Consider the following 18,735-nt stretch of genomic DNA (forward strand, 5'->3'; position numbering starts at 1 on the left):
ATTGATATAAAGGAGGTGGACAGAAACACTTGTCAGTATAATGCAAGTGCACAGTGTAACAGCATCACAAACTAGGTTCTCAAAAATGATCAGAGCTGAATCAACACCTCTCTTAAACAGCTTCAGTAAACACTAAACATTATAGACTCCGTGAAGGTAAGATTTATTGCAACACTGTTGTATTAGATTGCTTTAGTTTTTGTTAGGCATAGCTAATAAACTGGGAACTGAGCGTATAACATCAAAAACTGGGGCTAAACATAAAACTTTCTGTTACTGTCACCGTGTAAATAAATGATAAATCTTAAATGGAGTCTACAGTAATACCTGTGATGGAATTGATAATTTGAGGCAGAAATCACATCACAGTTGAAGGGATTTATTCAGTCAGCAGAAACCTGTTGGTGCAGCTTTACTACAAAAAATAAATTTAAAAAAAACAGCATCCTAGTGCATCATTGGTCTGAGCTGGATTCTGTGTGTATCTAATGTGGACTTTGATCCTACTCAAATATGGTCACATTCATTCACTTTTCAGTCTCTCCTTTCAATCTATTAAAACAGAAATACCCCCAAAAGTAAACCATAATGCAAATTGTGAAACCCCTGAGGTATAGTTACACATTTGTTCTACAGTATATGTGAAGTTTGGCAAATGTATAGTTTTCTAAAGGCAGTTATCCAGTGCAAAACATGGGCTAACATGGCATCTTGTGCAACTGTTTACCTGACCTTTGCACACTTTGACAGAATACTGTTCAGCATTTGATCAGTTTGGCACAAAATGACAATAAATAAACATATCTGATAAGGCTTTGACACTAAACACTGTGAACACAAACACATCCATGTGATCTGGTCGGACTGGGAAGGGTCCCCACTATCTCCCAAGAGTCCAGCTCAGGGTCATACTTCTCGATACTCTGCAAATAAGTCCCTTTTGAATAGGAGTATCCCCCTGTTACATAAATACATCCATTTATCACCACAGCCCCACACTCCATCCTCCTCTCTTTCATCTCTGATATTGGTCTCCACTCATCTGTCTCTGTGTCGTAGCAGTCTGCGATAGCTGTCTGTCCACCCACCAAATACAGCTTGTTGTTGAGAGACACAGAGCACAGCCCATACTCTGAAAACAGAAGATTTTAAATAAGAAAACGGTAATCAGACCATTGTTGCTCACATTCCTTGTTTTTTTTTTCTCATACCTGGATGGGGACTAATTGTAATGATACTCCACTCATTGACATCTGGGCTGTAGACCTGGATTTTTTCATAGGTGCAGCTCCCTCTGTATCCATAGTGGCCTCCAGTCACATAGATTTTATCTCCCATTACACAGGCAGTGGCATTTCCTACACCTTCAAAAGGAACAAACATTATGTGTATCAGTCACTCACGTCTACAAATGTTATTGACTGGAACAATGGATTCCTTGATTTTTTTTTTTTTTTTTTTTTTTTTTTTTAGCACTTGGGGGCAACATTACATTCTGTAAACACAAAACACCACATCATCATCATCATTGATATGTTGAACTCATTATCAAACAAGTTACACATTCAACAGACAGAAAGCAACCCTAGCATTTATTTGGATTTTTGTTTCTGGCCACCTGAGGTCCAAGATTCATTCTGCTTTTAGCTCTGTTTTGCTCACCACCAGCTCCCAAAGAAAATACCTGGGTTTACCTGCCAGATGCTCCGCTCATCTGGCATGTTCACCAGCCTAGCTAGTTGCTAACTTTGTCTGTGTGCTGCTGTTTGGTGTTGGGCAGAAATGGGGTTAACCAAAGTGATACAGTTGCATAACATGATCTTCATCAGGAATTGAAGCACTAAGAATGAACTTTCAACCTCAGCTTTTAAGCCAACACGCACAAGAAGTCCTTCAAAGAGAAATAAATGGGAATTTGAACATCAACAATTCTGTGTGATGTGATCAAAAGCTCCTGAACACTAAACAGACCTTGTGGTGAGATTGCTTTCTCAATGTGAATTCATGCTTCTTTCCTTTTCAGTCACTCCCCAGTTATAACATGTCACCCAATATTTTGCATACCTTGGATCATTTTGGCCAAAGGAAACCATTTCTTTTTCAAAGGATCGTAAAATTCAGTCTCTCGCTCTGGAGCTCCTCCTCTGTAGCCTCCAATGGCGTAAATACAGCCCTGCAAAGTCACAGAACAATGGTAGTACCTCGCTGTAATCATGGAGCAACCCTCGGTCCATTCGTCATAGTCACAATTATAAATCGAAACACTGTCCAGGGCCTCAACTGTGTTTGTCCTGTAACCTCCAGTCACATAGATATTTGCTCCAAGTAAACTGACACTGTAACTCTCTCTTGCATGGTCAGGCATGTCTTTTCCTTGCACCCATGTGTTGCTGATAGGATCCCAGATGTGAACTTCACAAAGAGGGTGCCAGTAGTATCCACCGATGATGTACATGCTGGAAGGCAATTTTCTACTTGAAGACATCTCCTTGCCATTGGACCTTAAAGCCTGAATTATCATAGATTTAAATTTCCCCTCACTTCTCAGTGAACATGGCCTATGAACCTCTAAAGTAGCCTTGAAGTAAACGTCATCCAGGTCCAGATGGAGGGAGTGCAGCAAGTCTGCAGCATGGTGAACACGATTATCCAAGTCATGGGTTACCCACTTGGCTACAGCATCTATCAACACATCATCCCTTAGCACAGTGAGGTTCTGAACAGCCAAAATCGATCTCATCTTCTCATGGTCCAGCTCTAGGAACTCCTCCTGCTGCATGAGCTCTCCGAACCTGCTCAGCATCATTCTGCGGGCCTCCCTCTCCAGTCCAGGACAGAGGTGCAGCTGAGCAAAAGCATGCATCCCCAAGCAGTTGTCCACATCCAGGAGGCGAATGAGAAACTCTTCGCACGCCTGTTTGACAGAGATGAACTGCAGGAGGTCTGCAGCCTCCAGAAGGCTCTGCACGTTGCTCTCAGTGATGCGCACCTGAGCTGTGTACACATAGTTCACCAGAGCGCCCAGAACCCCGCAGTCAACCCCGGTCAGTTTAATGACGCTGTTTGACCTCTCCCTCATATCAGCTGTGAACATGACTTTAAAATAGGAGCTGCGAGCTGACAGCAGCGCCCTGTGGCAGTGAAACACCTGTCCGGACTCGCCACATTGGAGAGAAACGTCCGTAAATAGGCCACTGATGTAGAAATGCCTGAGAGCATCCAAGAGCTCCGCTGGATGGTCCCCATCACAGAAGTCGTATGTGTAGATTTCGCTTTCTTTATGTGACATGATATCTGGAAAAAAAAAACACACACAACAACATGTCAATGGTCCCAACACACTACCTATTGTATAGGCTTCCAAAAAAAAAAGAAAAAAAAAAAAGGCAAAGCAAAATCGCGGCGTCACATTTCCATTAATAATTAATTACGGTCTTAAGGCGGCGCAAATGTCCCTTTATTTACCCTTTAAATGTCAGACTGCATTCAACCAGAGAGACTACGGGCTTACCTCTCCTCCTATATCCATGAATAACGGGCGCTGTTCAGCAGTGACACTCGGCTGTGTCCTCTCTTTGAATGCTCTTCTCCAAAACACATGGACCTCAATTTAGCTCTTGCAGGACGGTCGGAGGCAGCTCTATCCTATTTTGGTATTTGTGTGCAGCAGCCACCCCACCCCCCACCTTCCACCCCCCTCTCCTCCTCCTCCTCCACTCCTACAGCACGCTCTAGTCTCCACCAGCAGGTCCTTGATAAAAGCCAAACAACCATTCAGAGGAATCACCCTCACCCAGCACCGCTATTTTCTCTCTGAGCCTAAATATAACCTCCATCCACAGTCTCGTGGTGCGTTCATGGACGGCGCATCAGTCGTCCCCATCAGGCGGAGAGGAAACACCGACTGAATACAAATCTTACACAAATGAGCATCGTCTTCAATCCAAGCGCAACAAGGAGCCGCTGCACAGTTCACCATTCATGTTTTTCCACCCCATTCTTGTCGTTGCCATGGCGTTTTGAACCCAATTCCAGTGTGATCAAGGCTTTAATCCTAACAAGGATTAACAGCACAGTGCACAATATTCACTCCTGCTCACGATCTCAGAGATATGAATAGGGCCTACAGGAGTTGATCTACACTCGTTTTCAGTGGTGGAAATTTACTTAACCTGGCTATTTTTGTTTTCTGATACTACTACTTCTGCTCCACCAGTCGCAGTTCGTTTTCAGATTATAATACAACACGCTGTTTAAGACTGAACAATCTTTATCTTTTTAGCTTTTTACCCCCATCACAACAGGGCAGGTTCTAGTTGGGGCACCCATGTCATGTTTCATATGTCTATGAGATGTTATCAGTTACATGAAAAAGACAATTCCCCTTTACACCTTTCACATGGTTACATTTAAATAACCGTAAGAGTCACAAATGGGTACAACTGTTATCCAATATTTCACAATAAAGCAAAGATTTAACTCCCAAACATTAATGCAAATTTGTGTAGCAGAATGGAAAAAGGAACCACCACTGTAAATAAAGTAGTTAAAACTACTACTTCAGTTTTAACTATCTACAAATATAATAATACACTATAGTCGCAGAGGACAACTGCTTTTAAGTTCAATATTTAAAGAATGCTAACTGTATATTTAGTGAAGTGGGATTTTGAATGCAGGACCTCTACATGTAATGGAGTAATTTTTACATAGTGGTACTTATAGCTTGTTTTAGGAGCGGAAAAACATGTAGTCTTGAAATAGAGCACTAACAGTAAAAACGTATTAAACAATGGTAGAAAATGTTTTCAAACCCTTTCCCAAATTAAATCTTTTAAGTCACACAGTCAAATTTGGGCTTATTGGTAAATCGTATTTAAATGTAGCAGTCATACCAAAGACTGTCCCATTTGTTAGTGTTTTACAAAGTGTTGATGTTGGTGGTGTAGATTGCATTAGGTCTTACTACTTTAAGCTGCTGGGTACTTTTAACAGGTGATGCATCATATTTTATGAGGTTTTTTGCTTAAAATAATCTAGAGAGGAAGCAGCTGTACTTTACACTGTTACATCAGTTAAGTTCACCTGTACAATGTAATGTGATTCTAATATGGAGTTATTACTTGGCTTTTTGACTGAATTGCATTAGACAGTACAGCTGTGCCCGCTCCTGTTCTATAAAGTGTGAAGTGTTGAATTTAAAAAGAAAATGTTCTTGCAGTGTTTTTAGTAAGTGTATTTTATTTGACATCTGTGCTTTGAAAGAGTAAGGCAACAAGCCGAACAACACATGAAACATTTAATTTAGCTTCACTTCAACAAAGAGCTTGTAAACCATCTAAACATCGGAATGTTATCAAAATGCATGTTTTAAACTACAAGCGTTCAACTTCTAAACAAGTTGTTAGCTGTAAACACTAAGACCAAGACAGATCAGTTATATTAGACACTCTTGAATGTGTTAAGGTTTTCAGATACTGAATGTTATCCCAGAACTGGTCAAGTTTTGCTGCTGTCATTTAAATGGTGAGCTGTGCGGCCTCCTTCACCAAAGCCTTCAAGGCACCGAGGTCCCGCAGGAGAGAGGACACCCCCACACAATACCACAGGTCCCCAGTGCGGTCTGAGGGAGCACTGAAAGACTCGATCTCCACTCCCTCTGTGGCCAGCACTCCTAAACAAAGAACAATTGAAAAGAGAAAATAGGTGTGAATTTAAAGCTATTAAAAAAAAGAGAGAGAGAGAGAAGAAAAGAATCCCTCAGGGAACACTGTAATTTAGCTGTTAGAAGTCATAACTCAGCAGCATCTTTTATTTCAGTGGAGAGCTTGGAAAGTCAAAAAGCAACAGCACTGCAAAACAAAATTCAGGTTTTATAGTTTTGGCTTTGCTGATAGCAACACATGCTTTATTTTTTACAAAAAGACAGAAGCAGTAACTAGTAGAATATTTTCTACCTGAACCCCAAAGATCACGTAAATCTCCCCTTCAGTAGCTTTAAAAGTTAAATTTAAAAACAAACATAAAAAGATTGTGTCAGCACTGTTTGCCAATGCCACTATCTGCCTGATTACTTTATTGATTCAGCCTTTGGAAGAGGCTGCAGTAATAATCTGATGGTCCTGAGTCACATGCATTTAAGAAACTGCATTCTTCGTCTGTCCATTGATAGTGACTGAAATGTATGAGCTGTGTGTCCTGTGTGTCCAATTTTCATCTTTATGGGACATACTATGATCATTTAAAAGTGATTACTTTCCATGAAATGGCTCAACAAAACTGGTTGTATCTCTCAGCTGTGGCCTTATTCTAACGCCTTCAGTCTTATAGAGTGGATTTTCCCCTTTAACAAATCAGTGTTGATGAATTAGTTTCAAGTTTCTCACCAGCCACCGAGGACAGGAGCTGAGGACTCGCAGAGGCTTTGAAGAACAGCAAATTCCCAGTGAGAGAGACCGGTTGTCTGAATGCACTGCCACTCAGCTCCAGTAGGACTGGTACACCACCTTGAACAGAACCACTGGCTTTGTAGCTGCAGCCATTGGCCATGATCTCCACCCTGCACACGCCATCAGCAGCCCCGTCAGATGCACAGTGGGTCTGGTTTACCTTCAGGGTCAGTTCACATGCATAAGATGATTATTTTCTCAAAGACGCACACTCCTCATTGTCATGCGGCATTTGTCACAATGAGCTGACGTCGTACCGTGATTCCAGACTCCTTGGCTAGGCTCAGTACATTTATGAGGTTCGGGCAGCAGCCAGATTCATGATTCAGGAGTCCAACCAGTACTGCTGAAGTCATGTAACCAGTGCAGGATTTCATGCAATCACCTGGTTGGAAGAAAACAGCACATAGTGTCATGTCATGTCATGTCATCATCTGCCGCTTATCTGGGTCCAGGCCCAGGTTGCGGGGGCAACTGCTGCCCAGTCCACAATGCAACGAAGTCCAACTGAGCTAACCGGGCGGCACATCACATAGTGTTAACTACTGAAACCAAGAGAAACATTTGAAAACAAAATAATTAATTTTAGAAAAAAAAAACTCTTGAGACAGAGGAAACTACGTCTTCATAATTTTCTGTAACAGCTTATGTACATCTATCCATGGTGTCTGTTTCTCAATCACGCCACTAGAGGGAGAAAATCCCCACTACTGCAATAACATCTTCCTGTGATTTGACCCCCATTCAGGCCTCTGCTTGAACAAACTGGTTAAACCTGTAGTTTTACCTTGAGTGGTGATTAGGACTTGGCTGAATGGTTTCTCCGAAGAAGCGCACGACTGCAGCACTGCTCCGACGGCTCCTCCGAGTTTAATCAGTAGGTGAGATTCCTGTGAAAACGTGCTGGCCAAAACCTGTGCATTTACCTACAAAAGAAAAGACATGGGGTCAGAGAGCATTTGTGAACTGAATGTGATCACAAATTTTAACAGCAGATGCTTTAGCAGTTATTCTTTTTTCCTTCATGATGGTGCCTTTTGTCTAGTTTCAGACTTTAAAAAAAAACTGACTTGAGTCTGGATTTTTTTTGGTTCATCAAAGATGGTTTAAAATTTACTGTTTTTCATCACAGTTTTCAGAGCAAAAAGTCCTTAAGCCCAGACCTGCAGAAGTACAGTTAGTTGGCTCACGGCCAAGACGTTTTAGGATGAACATGATATATGAACTGATTTTCAGACACAGATGGCTCACTTACAGATCTAATGAAAGAATGTTGATATAATTATGTTCTTAGATGAGAACATGCAGGTTATTGAGACACCATTATAATCTGTTGATGTAATTATCAAAATGTGATAACCTATACTTATACATAAAATATGTTTCATTTTCATAGCACACTTATGGTTATCACTTAAAAGTCTCTTGCACATCCATGGGGGAGAATCTCATCACTCGTGGTCTGACCACATGTGGACAAAAAGAACAGGAGTTAAAAGCAGGAGAATTCTGCTTTAAAATAAGACATATGCCCTATGGCCCCAGTGCATGCTGGGAGGATTTCCAACACACCTACCCCATGTCTTGCCTGCAATCACACAATCAGCATTCAGCCAATCATAGGATCGTGGTTTCAATTCTCTCCTTATTTTGCCTTTATTTAAAGTGCAAAAGCAAGATAACTTCAGCTAGATTCAACAAGTTAATCCTCAAATTTGATGAACGAGGTCCATATTTTGAGATTGAAAGTTTCTTGACTGCTTTTTCTAAGGTCAGCAAAGAACATTTAAACATTCAATCCAACATGGATGAGAAATCCTTTAAAAATGCACAGAAAAATAAGTGGAAATTTGAACATCTGGGCAAACCTGCTGAGGAAGACTGTGTGAAAACCCCAGAATCAACTAATGAAACTTGTGGCAAGATTGTTTTACCAACTTTACAGCTGATGTTTTTAACTGTTAACACACCCTTAAAGAGAAGACGATATGATCATAATCATCAAATCACGTACGTATTTGTTTATAATGAAAACATATCCGCTTCTGGAGGATGGCACATTTCAAAACATAGACTTACAAGAATATAGAGCTTGACAAGGGAATCTATTTACAGTGTGATTGGTAACATCACACTGTAAATAGTGCATAGTGCCTGAATTGTGCATTATTTTGTCAAGCACACTAAGAAAGTAATGGGTGATTTCTTTGAGATGGGATGAAGTGCAAAAGAGGCAATTTAGATAGCTACCAGAACTGAAGTAGCATTTGCATCTGTGTAAATAATTTTGTTTCCCTGTTTACTTCAGCTTAATCTCTCCTGACTCATTTGTGCCTTATTGCTGAAAATGTCATACATTCTTAAAATGGATTTTTCTTTCAAATAAAAAAAAGAAATAACAGACACAGATTAGATTTAAAAAGTGTCAAGAAATATTACAAAAATGTGACAAACTAAGTGCACATAGTTACGTGTACTCTATGCTTGTTTTTTTGATTTGCATTTTAGCTTGGTGTGTGATGCTGATGACACAGAACTGGGGTCACCTTCCATGCTGTGCCAAAAAAGACACAAATCAATTCCACCAAACCAGGTCAGGCTGCGATAAAAATAAAGTGAGTGTCAGTGTCACATGCATGAATTAACCACTGCATTGTGCATTGTGAGGTTCTGTTCTTACGTACCTCGAATTCTATGTAAGAGGTTTCAAAAGAGAAATACCACAAATTTAACACATGAAGAACAGTTTGCTTGTTGTGGGGATGACTGCTCAGATTGAGAAAAAAAGTCGAATAAGCTTGTGTTTGGAGATAAAGTTGACAGAATGTCTGTGTTACAAACTGGAGGTGTGGAGTTTGAGAACAATGTGGGAAGAGCTGTAAAGAAGCTTTCATTAGTGAAAGTTAAAGTTAAATTGCTGGAGTGTCCCTTTAATATGGTTTGCAACAACAAAACTCTGACAAGTCATTTGTTTAAAAAGGTGTAAGAACATTGAGTGGAACTTACTGCTCCAACCAGGTTCTTGCCCTTCACCATGTCCACAATCTGCAGGGCGATGTCCTCCCCACAGCGCGCCTGAGCCTCCTTGGTACTGGCTCCAAGGTGAGGACAGCTGATGACATTGGGATGGTCCACCAGTGAGCGGTCCTTAGGTGGCTCCTGTAGTGAAAGATAATGACGAAATAAGAGTCAACTAAAGCATTTCCATTACTAAAATTAAAGAGTGACTGAAGGACACAATTTGATTTGTAAACACAAACTGCTGTCATGACAGAGTGCTAGAGTCAGATTTTTGTGTAACAATGGGAGCCTGTGATCTTGCCTCAACAAAGACGTCGAGTCCTGCTCCTCCACACTGTCCGGACTCCAAAGCTCTGAGGAGAGCAGCCTCGTCAATGATGCCCCCTCGTGCACAGTTCACAACTTTCACTCCTTTCTTGCATTTAGCAAATGTTTCATCATTGAGCAGACCTTGGACACAATAAAATAAATAAATCAATCAATCAATTCTACAGCTCACAAGTACAGTGTATGATAGCCATGCAATCAGCTAACATCTTAGCAATATTGCTGCTCACCGGGGAGAACATGAGTAAAACTCACCAACAGTTGAGGGCATTAGGGGAGTGTGGACAGTAATATAGTCACACTGGGGCCAAAGTTGCTCCAAAGACATCTGCTCCACCCCCCAGCTGGCTGACACCTCAGGTGGAGTGATTGGATCATAGCCGATTGTCTGTGAAGAACAAATATTTATCTTTTTGTTTGTTCCAGCAAAATCTTGGAAAGCAATTAATTCCTGGGAATTGTGCGCACACAGTCCTGCCATGTTGTGCTCTCTGTACTTGCCTTCATGCCAAATGATTGCATTCTGGAGGCGACTTCTTTTCCTATTCTTCCAAGTCCAACTATTCCAAGCACTTTGCCATACAGCTCTGCACCCATGAACTGTAAAATTAGAAACAAAAACAATGACCCTGCTTATGAGACCCAAAACTGCACAGATCCGAGTGTCACATCTGATTACGGCTGACTCGATGAACAATGGAGTCGACCACGCAACAGTAAATTGCTTTGTGTGCCCACTGCCAACACACTCATTCGAACAGCACGCGGGGGCAAACCAAAACCTCTGCTTACCTTTTTGCGATCCCAGTTCCCTTGTTTCATCGACATTGCAGCTTGAGGCACATTTCTGAAAAGACAATGCCACATTAATAGGATTTTACAGGACTTCTGTGCAATTTTATAGACAGAACATGTTGACAAACGCCCTTAAAGACATGACTCATCTTGCCTTGAGAGGCTCATCAGCAGGGCACATGTCAGCTCTGCGGCACTGATCGTGTTACCACTTGGTGTGCTGCAAAAATAAAAAATAAAAGTCTGCAGTTAATGGACAGCGCATTAAATTGAAACTGCACTAAGAATCAAATTTGTGCATAGACTAGAGACTTACTTCATGACAATAACGCCCTTTTTCGTGGCAGCATCAACATCCACATTGTCCACACCAGTTCCAGCTCTCCCAATGATTTTGAGGTTATTAGCAGCATTGATAACGTCAGCTGTTACCTTGGTTGCAGATCTAACCACAAGGCCATCGTAGTCCTAGCATGGTGAGAAAGGAATACTGTTGATCTGAAGGTGTTTTATATCTGTGGCTAATCTCATCAAGGCAGGTGTACAGTAAGCAAACCTGTCCAATGAATGAGTTATCTCCCAGTCAGTGTGAGGGCCAGAACTAAAAAAGAAGCCATTTATAATTTTCAAACCAAGCTACAAATGTGAAAGCACCATAACTGATGCACAGCAAACGTGAGGTTAAGAAGAAACACTGTTTGGTTTCTCAGACTTAAATTTCTGCTGCAGCCTCTCAATCAAAACAATAAGAAAAAATGTAGCTTGATGGCATTGTGAAGAAGCATGGGATCATTGCTGCTGAAAATCTATCTGACGTGACTCAGGTGGAAATCCCGCTCACAGACGGGATTTATTCGTATCACGTTTTGTCAGATATATGCACATTGTGTCATTTCAGGTTAATGTAATAGCCATGAGTAATGTTAACTAACGTAATGGTTATTGACTTAATGTCTCTCCATGTCCCACAATCTTCTTGGGTTGTTTGTTTCACCCATACGTTTGGGATATATGAGGAGAGCTTCGGCAACAGAAGGCGCAGCAAACGGCTAATGAAAAATAACGCAACGCAAACAACTTTTTTCTTCTCTTCATAAAGGGCATATGACTCCACTGTCAGGCTGGCAGGTGAAACAGACCGTTACCTTGATTAAAATGAGGCATTTCTTTTGCATTATGTTAAGTATGTAAGTGAACAAAATATATAACACGGGTCCTTTTTCTGCATTTAAATCCAGAAAAATTACATATTATAGCTTCAATGGGGTTGACGGCAACCAGAGGAGAGGCAGTAAGGGGCCCACATCTCATTTCTGCCCCAGGGCCCCACAGCGAGTCAGTCTGCCTCTGAAGCTACGGTAAAACTCTACAATGCATTCACAAGAACAGTTGCCGTGCAACCCATTGTTTCTAATCTGACAAATCCAATTTGTGCAAAGTCAATATTTACTTCTACTACAAGCACTGCTGTTTGTGGCACTCAGTGATGGGAGAACCGGCAAAGTCTGGGATGGGTTGCATCAGCTTCCCAAGGGGCGGTGCTAAGCCATAAATCAACTGTCACACCTCAGCCGGGAGAAAACGCGTGAGGCTCAGGTTAAACAGGAACCCCAAAAAACACAAATTAAACACACACCTTACATCAAACTTCTGTATGAGGAAAATAAATAAAAACTACAGCGGTTAATTGGTTGTTGACTTTTAAAATACTTTCCCAAGAGAAGTGCAGCAGCAAAACAGTAGAGCTCGTAAAATGATGGTAGCCAAAGCAACAAGAGGATTTTTATTTATTTGTTTTTTAAACCTGATTTAAAAACGTCCGCATGTTGCGTATACGGGAGAAAACCAACAAAGCCAGCCGGTGCATGTGAAAGCAATTACGCAACACACAGTGCCAACCTTACCTTTATCTCCGCGATTAATTCATCCTTTTTCATATTCTGCTTCTCCGTAACTCGGATGCCGTTTTCCTCCAGAATCGACCTGCAGCGAGGGTCAACACTTTCACTGATGAGGACAGTCTTGACGGAAATCGGGGCCATCTTGGGGTGTTCTCTCTCTCTCTCCGGGTTGCCGTTTGGTGGTGGTGGTAGTGGTGGTGGTGGCGGCAGTAACTTGTGTTGAATGGTTGATGCCGTGGGGAAGTGATGGACACGGGAAGTTGCTTTCCCTCTGCTGGTTTCGAATGGTTACCTCGGATTAAAGACTCAGCCCCTTTCAAAGTAAACCCGCCTCTAATGCATCTCCTGCTCTGACGTAGCTGCAACCAGCTGCAGCCCGCTTTCATACCACTGAAAGAAAATGATTGTGTTCTTTGTATTTATTGTATTTATTGTATTTATTTATTTATTTATTTGTAAAAAAAATACTAATATCACAAGTAATCACTGTAAATATAAGTCCTGCATTTAAAGTGTCGCTTAAGTAAAATTACAGAAGTATTATCAGAAAAAAAAATTGTACCCAAAATATCAAAGGTATTGGTACTCATTATAGAGGAATCAACCCTGCCAATGTTAGGCAACATTATTATTATTTACTATATTTAGTGGTTTATTATTACTGATGCATTAACATTAACTGTGAGAGAGGTAGTTTTAATGAATTTATTGGTGATGTAACCTGTAGCTGTGCATCATATTTTATACTATCTATAAGTTTGAGCATCCACACTAAAATCACACATTTTGTAAATTTATGAAGCTATGTGAACATTAAACACACATCAAAAAATGTACATTTTATTTCATGAACTTAAATACAAGCAGCTTGGTTTATCAGTTTTCGCCCACTCTGCCTGCCGATCACGTCATCTTCAGAGATATATGTAGGCTGGCTCATGTACACAGCTTGTTCAAGATCTGCCCACAGATTTTCAGCGATGTTCAAGTCAGGGAGACTGTGAGGGACGTTCCAGTTTGGGTTTCTTGAAGAAGCTCACGGTGAATTTTGAAGACTGCTTTGGGTCATTGTCTTGTTGTGGAAGTCAGCCTCTTTTCATTTTCGCTTTCTTGGCTGATTGCAGGACATTTGCTGATATTTACTGGAATCCATTCTTGAGTAAAGTCACGTACCTAAGATTGAGCAAAGAACCATATCCTCTAATTCATTTTGGTATAGGACCACAGAATAAATGTGCTCACTGTAAACTCACAGGGTTTAAGTTCATATGAAAAATAATGTAGATGTTGTTGATATACAACAGAAATCATTTGAATGCATTCATGAAACCTCATATGATCCTCCATTTTTAGTGGGTCAGGTCAGGCGAGTTCTTTTTTTTTCTCTCCCTTTTTTCAGTCTTAACTCGACAGACACTGTTCATCACCTGACTCATTAGGCTGCACATGACAGCCCTCTTATCTCATTCCTCTTAGTGTTGGCTCAGTATTTTAACATGTCTATCACAGTCACACCATTATTTTAATGCTTTTAATGCTAGATTTCAAAATGCATGTAATTTGTTTTTGAGACTTTGTTCTCCTGAATAAGAGCAGGACAGTGATGGCAAAGAACGTCTAGATTGAAGTATGATCCTGTTCAAGTTCTACTATAAACTGAAATCTTTTGTCATGTCATTGATGTGACTGAGTGAACACAGTTTGGTCACATGAATCCACATTAACCTCCTTGGAGGGTCCTATTCATCCTGCTCTCTGTACATACAAAACAATGCTGAAGATACTAAAACTAAAAAAAAAGAAAGCCTAGTCTAATCTTTCTCACATACCTTTCCCTTTCAGCTTGGTCCAGTTCTGAAAGTGAAACAGCCTGAACAATACCATAACCCTGAAACTGAATGTATGCAAATGTGATGTGGAAACTTGGAGCCCTCCAGTGCACATACTCTGAGAAAGGACATTTCACTGGATTAGGAAATATCTTGTGTCCACTAAATAATTTTTTTTTTTTATTGTTCTGGTCATGTGACTTTTTTTGTGAAAAAGATCCAAAGATCCCTTGCAAGATATGACTCCACTACACCTACAAGATGCCAGTGGACCTGGACTGAATCCCTTGTGTATTTTTTTATTTAGTTAGTAGGAATTTTGTTTTACATGGCAAACTAAAACAAAAATGAATACATAAAATGGATCATAGTTATCTGAAACTGATTTGGTGGTGTCACAGTCAAACATGAGGAAGCTTTGTATCACACAGCACCACCTGTTGTTACTCAGCAGAAAGGCCTCAGATTGGTTCAGCCGTTGCCTGGATACAGCACAACAAATGCAGACTTTGAACAGCTGTGTGGATACAACGTTAGTTACAGTCAAACTTTTCCTTACCTCTTATCCGCTGTTTTTATTTCGCAGTAGTATTTTTGTTTTTTTGGGGGTTTTTTTGTTGTTGAAAATATCTGATAGAAATGACATCGGTGGTTCAGCACGGCCGACGGAGAGGATCCAGTAAAAGTGGTGAGAGCTAAAGAAGCAAGAGCTTTGGGTTAAATTGGTGAACGTAGACGACTATTTGTTTTGGCCGATGGACAACAATCCTGAAATCTTGTAATATTAACTAATAAATGTATGACAGTCAATAGTAAAATGCAGAACAAAGTCAGAGTGGCTCTGAAAACATTTAACTGTCATGTCTACAGTTTTTAAAAGAAAACAACCTTCCTGTACAATGGTGTATTAGTATTTCTTGTTGATAGTATCCAGTATTATTACCATTTTAATCTTGTCTTCAGCAGAGGAAGCCAGCAGGATGATCCAGCCACCAGATCTCAGACAAGTCACTGTCTTAACCAAGGCTGAATGGCTGAGGATTCAAGGTGAACTGAACCAGGTTAATAAAGACAAGGAGAAGATGAGAGAGGCAGCGAAGCAGAGGGAAGACCTGCACCTGCAGTCAAAAGAGGTGGTGAAGCTGTGGTCCAATACCATCGCTGTAAGTTGCTTGTACGGGGCTTTAATCAGATTGTAATTGCTTTGTTGTGTCCAGATGTTCTTGCGAGGTTGCAAAAAGCACAATAATCCTGCAGTAAAATGAAATGTTAACTCGCCGTGTATGTTCTTATTTATCAAAGGGTCAAAGGCAAAAAAAGCTGGAGGCAAAGAAGATTCGGGAGCAGATTGAGGAGGAAAAAAGGAAACTGACTGATATGGAAGAGGCCAAATACAAGGAACAAAAGCGTAAAGAGGCCATTGAAAAAGCCAAGGCTCAGCTGTATTATCAAACTGACCGCGTCAAAGGATTGCATGTCAGTATCGCTTGAGCATTACTGTTGTCACTTGTAACATAACAGGCTATACACTGATGTAGTGGGATAATGAGTGATTTTTCCACAGCGTGCACTCCTGCTGACAGAGGTGCTGAAGGAGCGGGAGGCTCAGATCGAACTTAAGCAAAGAATAAAGAGCAGCTCTAAAGATGTGGACAAAGAATTCATGGACATGGTAAAGACAAGAGAGGATGAAGCCCGGACACAGGAGCAGGAGAAAGCACTTCAGAAAAAGCTTCAGAGACAGGCTGTTGCAGAGGACCTGAAAAACCAGTGAGTCTCACATCAGACCAGCTGCAGCTGCATCGTTTCCCTTATGGGGGTGCTCCCTTTTTCCAAACATATCCATTTCTCTTGTAGTTTGTCCATTGAACAGTAACATTGCATGAAAATATCCTATTTTTACAAGTGGAGTGCAGCCCCACTGTTCCCGGTTGTGATCAGTTTCAAGTTAGAACCTGAGAAGAAGGTTCAAGTAAAAATATTTAGTTTCACACAAGAATATAATTCCTTTTCTTTAGGATCAAGAACAATGAGTTGGCGAGAGAGCAACAAAAGGCAGAGAACATGAGGGACGGAGAGGAAATCCAACAGCTTCAGGAACTCTATCAGTGGGAGCAAAGAATGGAGAAAGAAAGACAAGCAGAGCAGAAGAGAAACCTTATGCAAGCTCACCTGGTTGGGTCTTAGCAACACAGGTTATGTAGTATTTGCATAATTATTTTCTAACGCACAGGTTTACTATTGTGTACTGTTGTGTGTTTACAGGAACATCTCACCAACAGGGATCTCATAAAAGCCGCTGATGAACAAAAACAGAAGGCCGAAGAGGAGCAGAGGAAAGTTTTTCTCTCCGCGAAACAAAAAATGACAAAGTTAAGGAAAGATAAAGAAGCAGAGTTGTTAAGGTAAGATCCAGCTTCCTGCAGATGCCAGTCATCGTCTGACTCTACATCTAAAACACAACCCATTGGTCCTTGGTTGTCGCGGTTAAACTTATTTTATCCTTCAGAGAGGCCCAGATGCACAGAGAGAGGATCATGAACAAACTAACAGTCACAGAGCAGGAGCAAACCATCAGTGAGGAGCAGAGGATCGCTAAGGCTGTTGCTGAACGCGATGCAAAACAGCTGCAACAGCAGAGGGAGGGGGAGGAGAAGAGGGCTGCAATGCTGAAGTCGATCTCTGCACACAGAGAACTCATGGTAACACAAGTTCAGATGCTGCATCCAATCACAGAAAAAGTCATGATTTTATAGTGTGAAACCTTTCTTCCTTTGCATTTTAAACAGATTTAAACCTGTGGGTGCAAAAATGTTTCGGTTTCGTGTTTTTTATGTTCATTATGTTTTCATGTTGTCATACCTGTAACACAAACTTTGTTTCATCAGAGACAAGAAAAGGAGAAGAGGGACAAGGTCGCGCAACAGAACACCTGGGACGCGCTTCAGGCCAAGAAAGAGGCTGACAGAATATTTTCTGAGAAACAACAACTGAAGGCTCAGGGGATCAGAGAAGAAGAAAGAAAATTACAAGACTTCAATGCAACACAAATGGTAACCTCACAACCGCTCCAGCCACATCGTTACAGACACGGGCAGTATGTATGGTCCTCGTCCTTATTGAAATTTTGACTGTTATCTTCCATTTTTTGTGCATAGGCTGAAAAAATTGCCAGGAATCAGCAGCTGAGAAGAGAGGAACACGAGTTTGAGGCAAAGAACGCAGACATTGCCGCTGAAGAGGAAACCCAGTTTCAGCGGTATTCACAGCTAGTCATCAAAGCAGCGGCAGAGGCTCAGAGAAATGTGTTCCCACTTTGCAAAGCTGCGAGGGAAGGGATCGGAGGGGAACTTGGTCCCGTTTTTAGTGGAGTCAGGCCCAGCTACCTTGTTCAGGACCGTAGTGGTGCTCAGATGCCCAAATATGTCTCTGGTACTACCCAGGACATTAAAAAGCTCAATGAAGTTGTAGATATTCAAGAAGCAAAGAGAAGACTTGGGTTTACGTGGTCGTAGTTCACTCCCAGTGGGCAATTTTGGTTCCAAGAATGTTTTCCTGAATTTACCATTTTTGAACATACTGAATGTTTTAATAGCGCTCTAAAAGTACTTTGATAGATGCTGTGTTGGAAATCACTTCCTCATTCACTACTAACACTCAATAGTGACAAATAAATCAGGATTTTTGACACTTGAATTGTTGTCACATCATCTCTGACAGGTTGAGTCTTGCACCACTTTCACGTCTATAAAATAAGACTTGTTGTGTTGTGGGGTTGTTAGCAAACTAAACTGAAACTCTCACTCCCACTCTTCCCTTATCAAATGCTTTTTCAGCATCTAAAGAAATTACAATCTCAGGTAGTTCAGCTGAGTGTTTAGAGTAAATTACATTAAAAAGTGTTTGGATGTTAAAAAACAATTGACATCCCTTTATGAAACCATTTTGCTCTTCAGCTGTAAGGAAGCACATTCTCTAAACGAGATGCAATTACTTTAGCCAACACCTTCACATCAGCATTAAGCAGGGATAATGGTCTATAGGAACCACAGGAGGTTGGATCCTTGTCCTTAAGAAGGAGAGCTATAGTGGCTTGTGTCAGAGTTGGAGGTAAAGAACCGTATTCCAAGGACTCGAACATGGATAAAAGTAGTGGTGCCAGTTTTCCAATAAACATTTTTTTTAAAAATTCAATCGGAAACCTGTCCAGGCTGGGGGCTTTATTATATGGCATAGCTTTAATTGAATTTGATACTCCTGCAGGAGAAAGTGGGGAGTCTGATTGCTTGGCAGTATCAGGATCAATGAATTAATCTCCAAGGGATCTGTAGTAATAATGCAATAAGCGTTTTAGTGGCCTGTTGCTGTAGTTGGTGTGCCAGTAAACGACTTGCCTTGTTGCCATGTTCATAA

General features: G+C 41.0%; 3 protein-coding genes across 3 annotated transcripts; 1 reads left to right on the forward strand and 2 right to left on the reverse strand.

Annotated features, from left to right (window-relative positions):
• Positions 1-610: 610 nt before the first annotated feature.
• klhl23 (kelch-like family member 23) lies at positions 611-3,544 on the reverse strand. The gene is made up of 4 exons (XM_041056477.1): positions 3,512-3,544; positions 2,065-3,294; positions 1,212-1,364; positions 611-1,132 (listed from the first exon to the last, which is right to left on the reverse strand). The coding sequence occupies exons 2-4, from the start codon at positions 3,287-3,289 to the stop codon at positions 822-824; spliced, it is 1,689 nt and encodes a 562-aa protein (XP_040912411.1). The 5' UTR covers positions 3,290-3,294; positions 3,512-3,544; the 3' UTR covers positions 611-821.
• Positions 3,545-5,235: 1,691 nt separating this feature from the next.
• On the reverse strand, positions 5,236-12,762 carry phgdh (phosphoglycerate dehydrogenase). Its single transcript, XM_041056486.1, has 12 exons — positions 12,497-12,762; positions 10,909-11,060; positions 10,747-10,812; positions 10,590-10,644; positions 10,299-10,397; positions 10,053-10,185; positions 9,772-9,920; positions 9,456-9,608; positions 7,237-7,375; positions 6,707-6,834; positions 6,387-6,609; positions 5,236-5,674 (listed from the first exon to the last, which is right to left on the reverse strand). The coding sequence occupies exons 1-12, from the start codon at positions 12,632-12,634 to the stop codon at positions 5,520-5,522; spliced, it is 1,590 nt and encodes a 529-aa protein (XP_040912420.1). The 5' UTR covers positions 12,635-12,762; the 3' UTR covers positions 5,236-5,519.
• Positions 12,763-14,961: 2,199 nt separating this feature from the next.
• On the forward strand, positions 14,962-17,837 carry ccdc173 (coiled-coil domain containing 173). Its single transcript, XM_041057837.1, has 9 exons — positions 14,962-15,010; positions 15,286-15,485; positions 15,625-15,798; positions 15,887-16,092; positions 16,341-16,497; positions 16,588-16,727; positions 16,832-17,024; positions 17,211-17,375; positions 17,481-17,837. Exons 1-9 carry the CDS (start codon positions 14,962-14,964, stop codon positions 17,835-17,837), a joined length of 1,641 nt encoding a protein of 546 aa, XP_040913771.1.
• Positions 17,838-18,735: the final 898 nt, after the last annotated feature.

The sequence above is a fragment of the Toxotes jaculatrix genome, chromosome 15 (assembly GCF_017976425.1).
Source record: "Toxotes jaculatrix isolate fToxJac2 chromosome 15, fToxJac2.pri, whole genome shotgun sequence".
In the NCBI taxonomy this organism is placed as follows: Eukaryota; Metazoa; Chordata; class Actinopteri; family Toxotidae; genus Toxotes; species Toxotes jaculatrix.

What these genes read in the sequence shown, in the direction of transcription:
- klhl23 (XM_041056477.1), bottom strand. Translation starts at nt 3,289, where the DNA reads ATGTCACATAAAGAAAGCGAAATCTACACATACGACTTCTGTGATGGG. An exon ending in TTTGGCCAAAATGATCCAAG is followed by an intron (nt 1,365 to 2,064) that starts GTATGCAAAATA and finishes TTCCTTTTGAAG; the next exon opens with GTGTAGGAAATGCCACTGCC. An exon ending in TACAATTAGTCCCCATCCAG is followed by an intron (nt 1,133 to 1,211) that starts GTATGAGAAAAA and finishes TTCTGTTTTCAG; the next exon opens with AGTATGGGCTGTGCTCTGTG.
- ccdc173 (XM_041057837.1), top strand. Translation starts at nt 14,962, where the DNA reads ATGACATCGGTGGTTCAGCACGGCCGACGGAGAGGATCCAGTAAAAGT. An exon ending in TGTGGTCCAATACCATCGCT is followed by an intron (nt 15,486 to 15,624) that starts GTAAGTTGCTTG and finishes TATTTATCAAAG; the next exon opens with GGTCAAAGGCAAAAAAAGCT. An exon ending in ACCGCGTCAAAGGATTGCAT is followed by an intron (nt 15,799 to 15,886) that starts GTCAGTATCGCT and finishes ATTTTTCCACAG; the next exon opens with CGTGCACTCCTGCTGACAGA.
- phgdh (XM_041056486.1), bottom strand. Translation starts at nt 12,634, where the DNA reads ATGGCCCCGATTTCCGTCAAGACTGTCCTCATCAGTGAAAGTGTTGAC. An exon ending in AATTAATCGCGGAGATAAAG is followed by an intron (nt 11,061 to 12,496) that starts GTAAGGTTGGCA and finishes TCACCATGCTAG; the next exon opens with GACTACGATGGCCTTGTGGT. An exon ending in TGCAATCATTTGGCATGAAG is followed by an intron (nt 10,186 to 10,298) that starts GCAAGTACAGAG and finishes TGTTCTTCACAG; the next exon opens with ACAATCGGCTATGATCCAAT.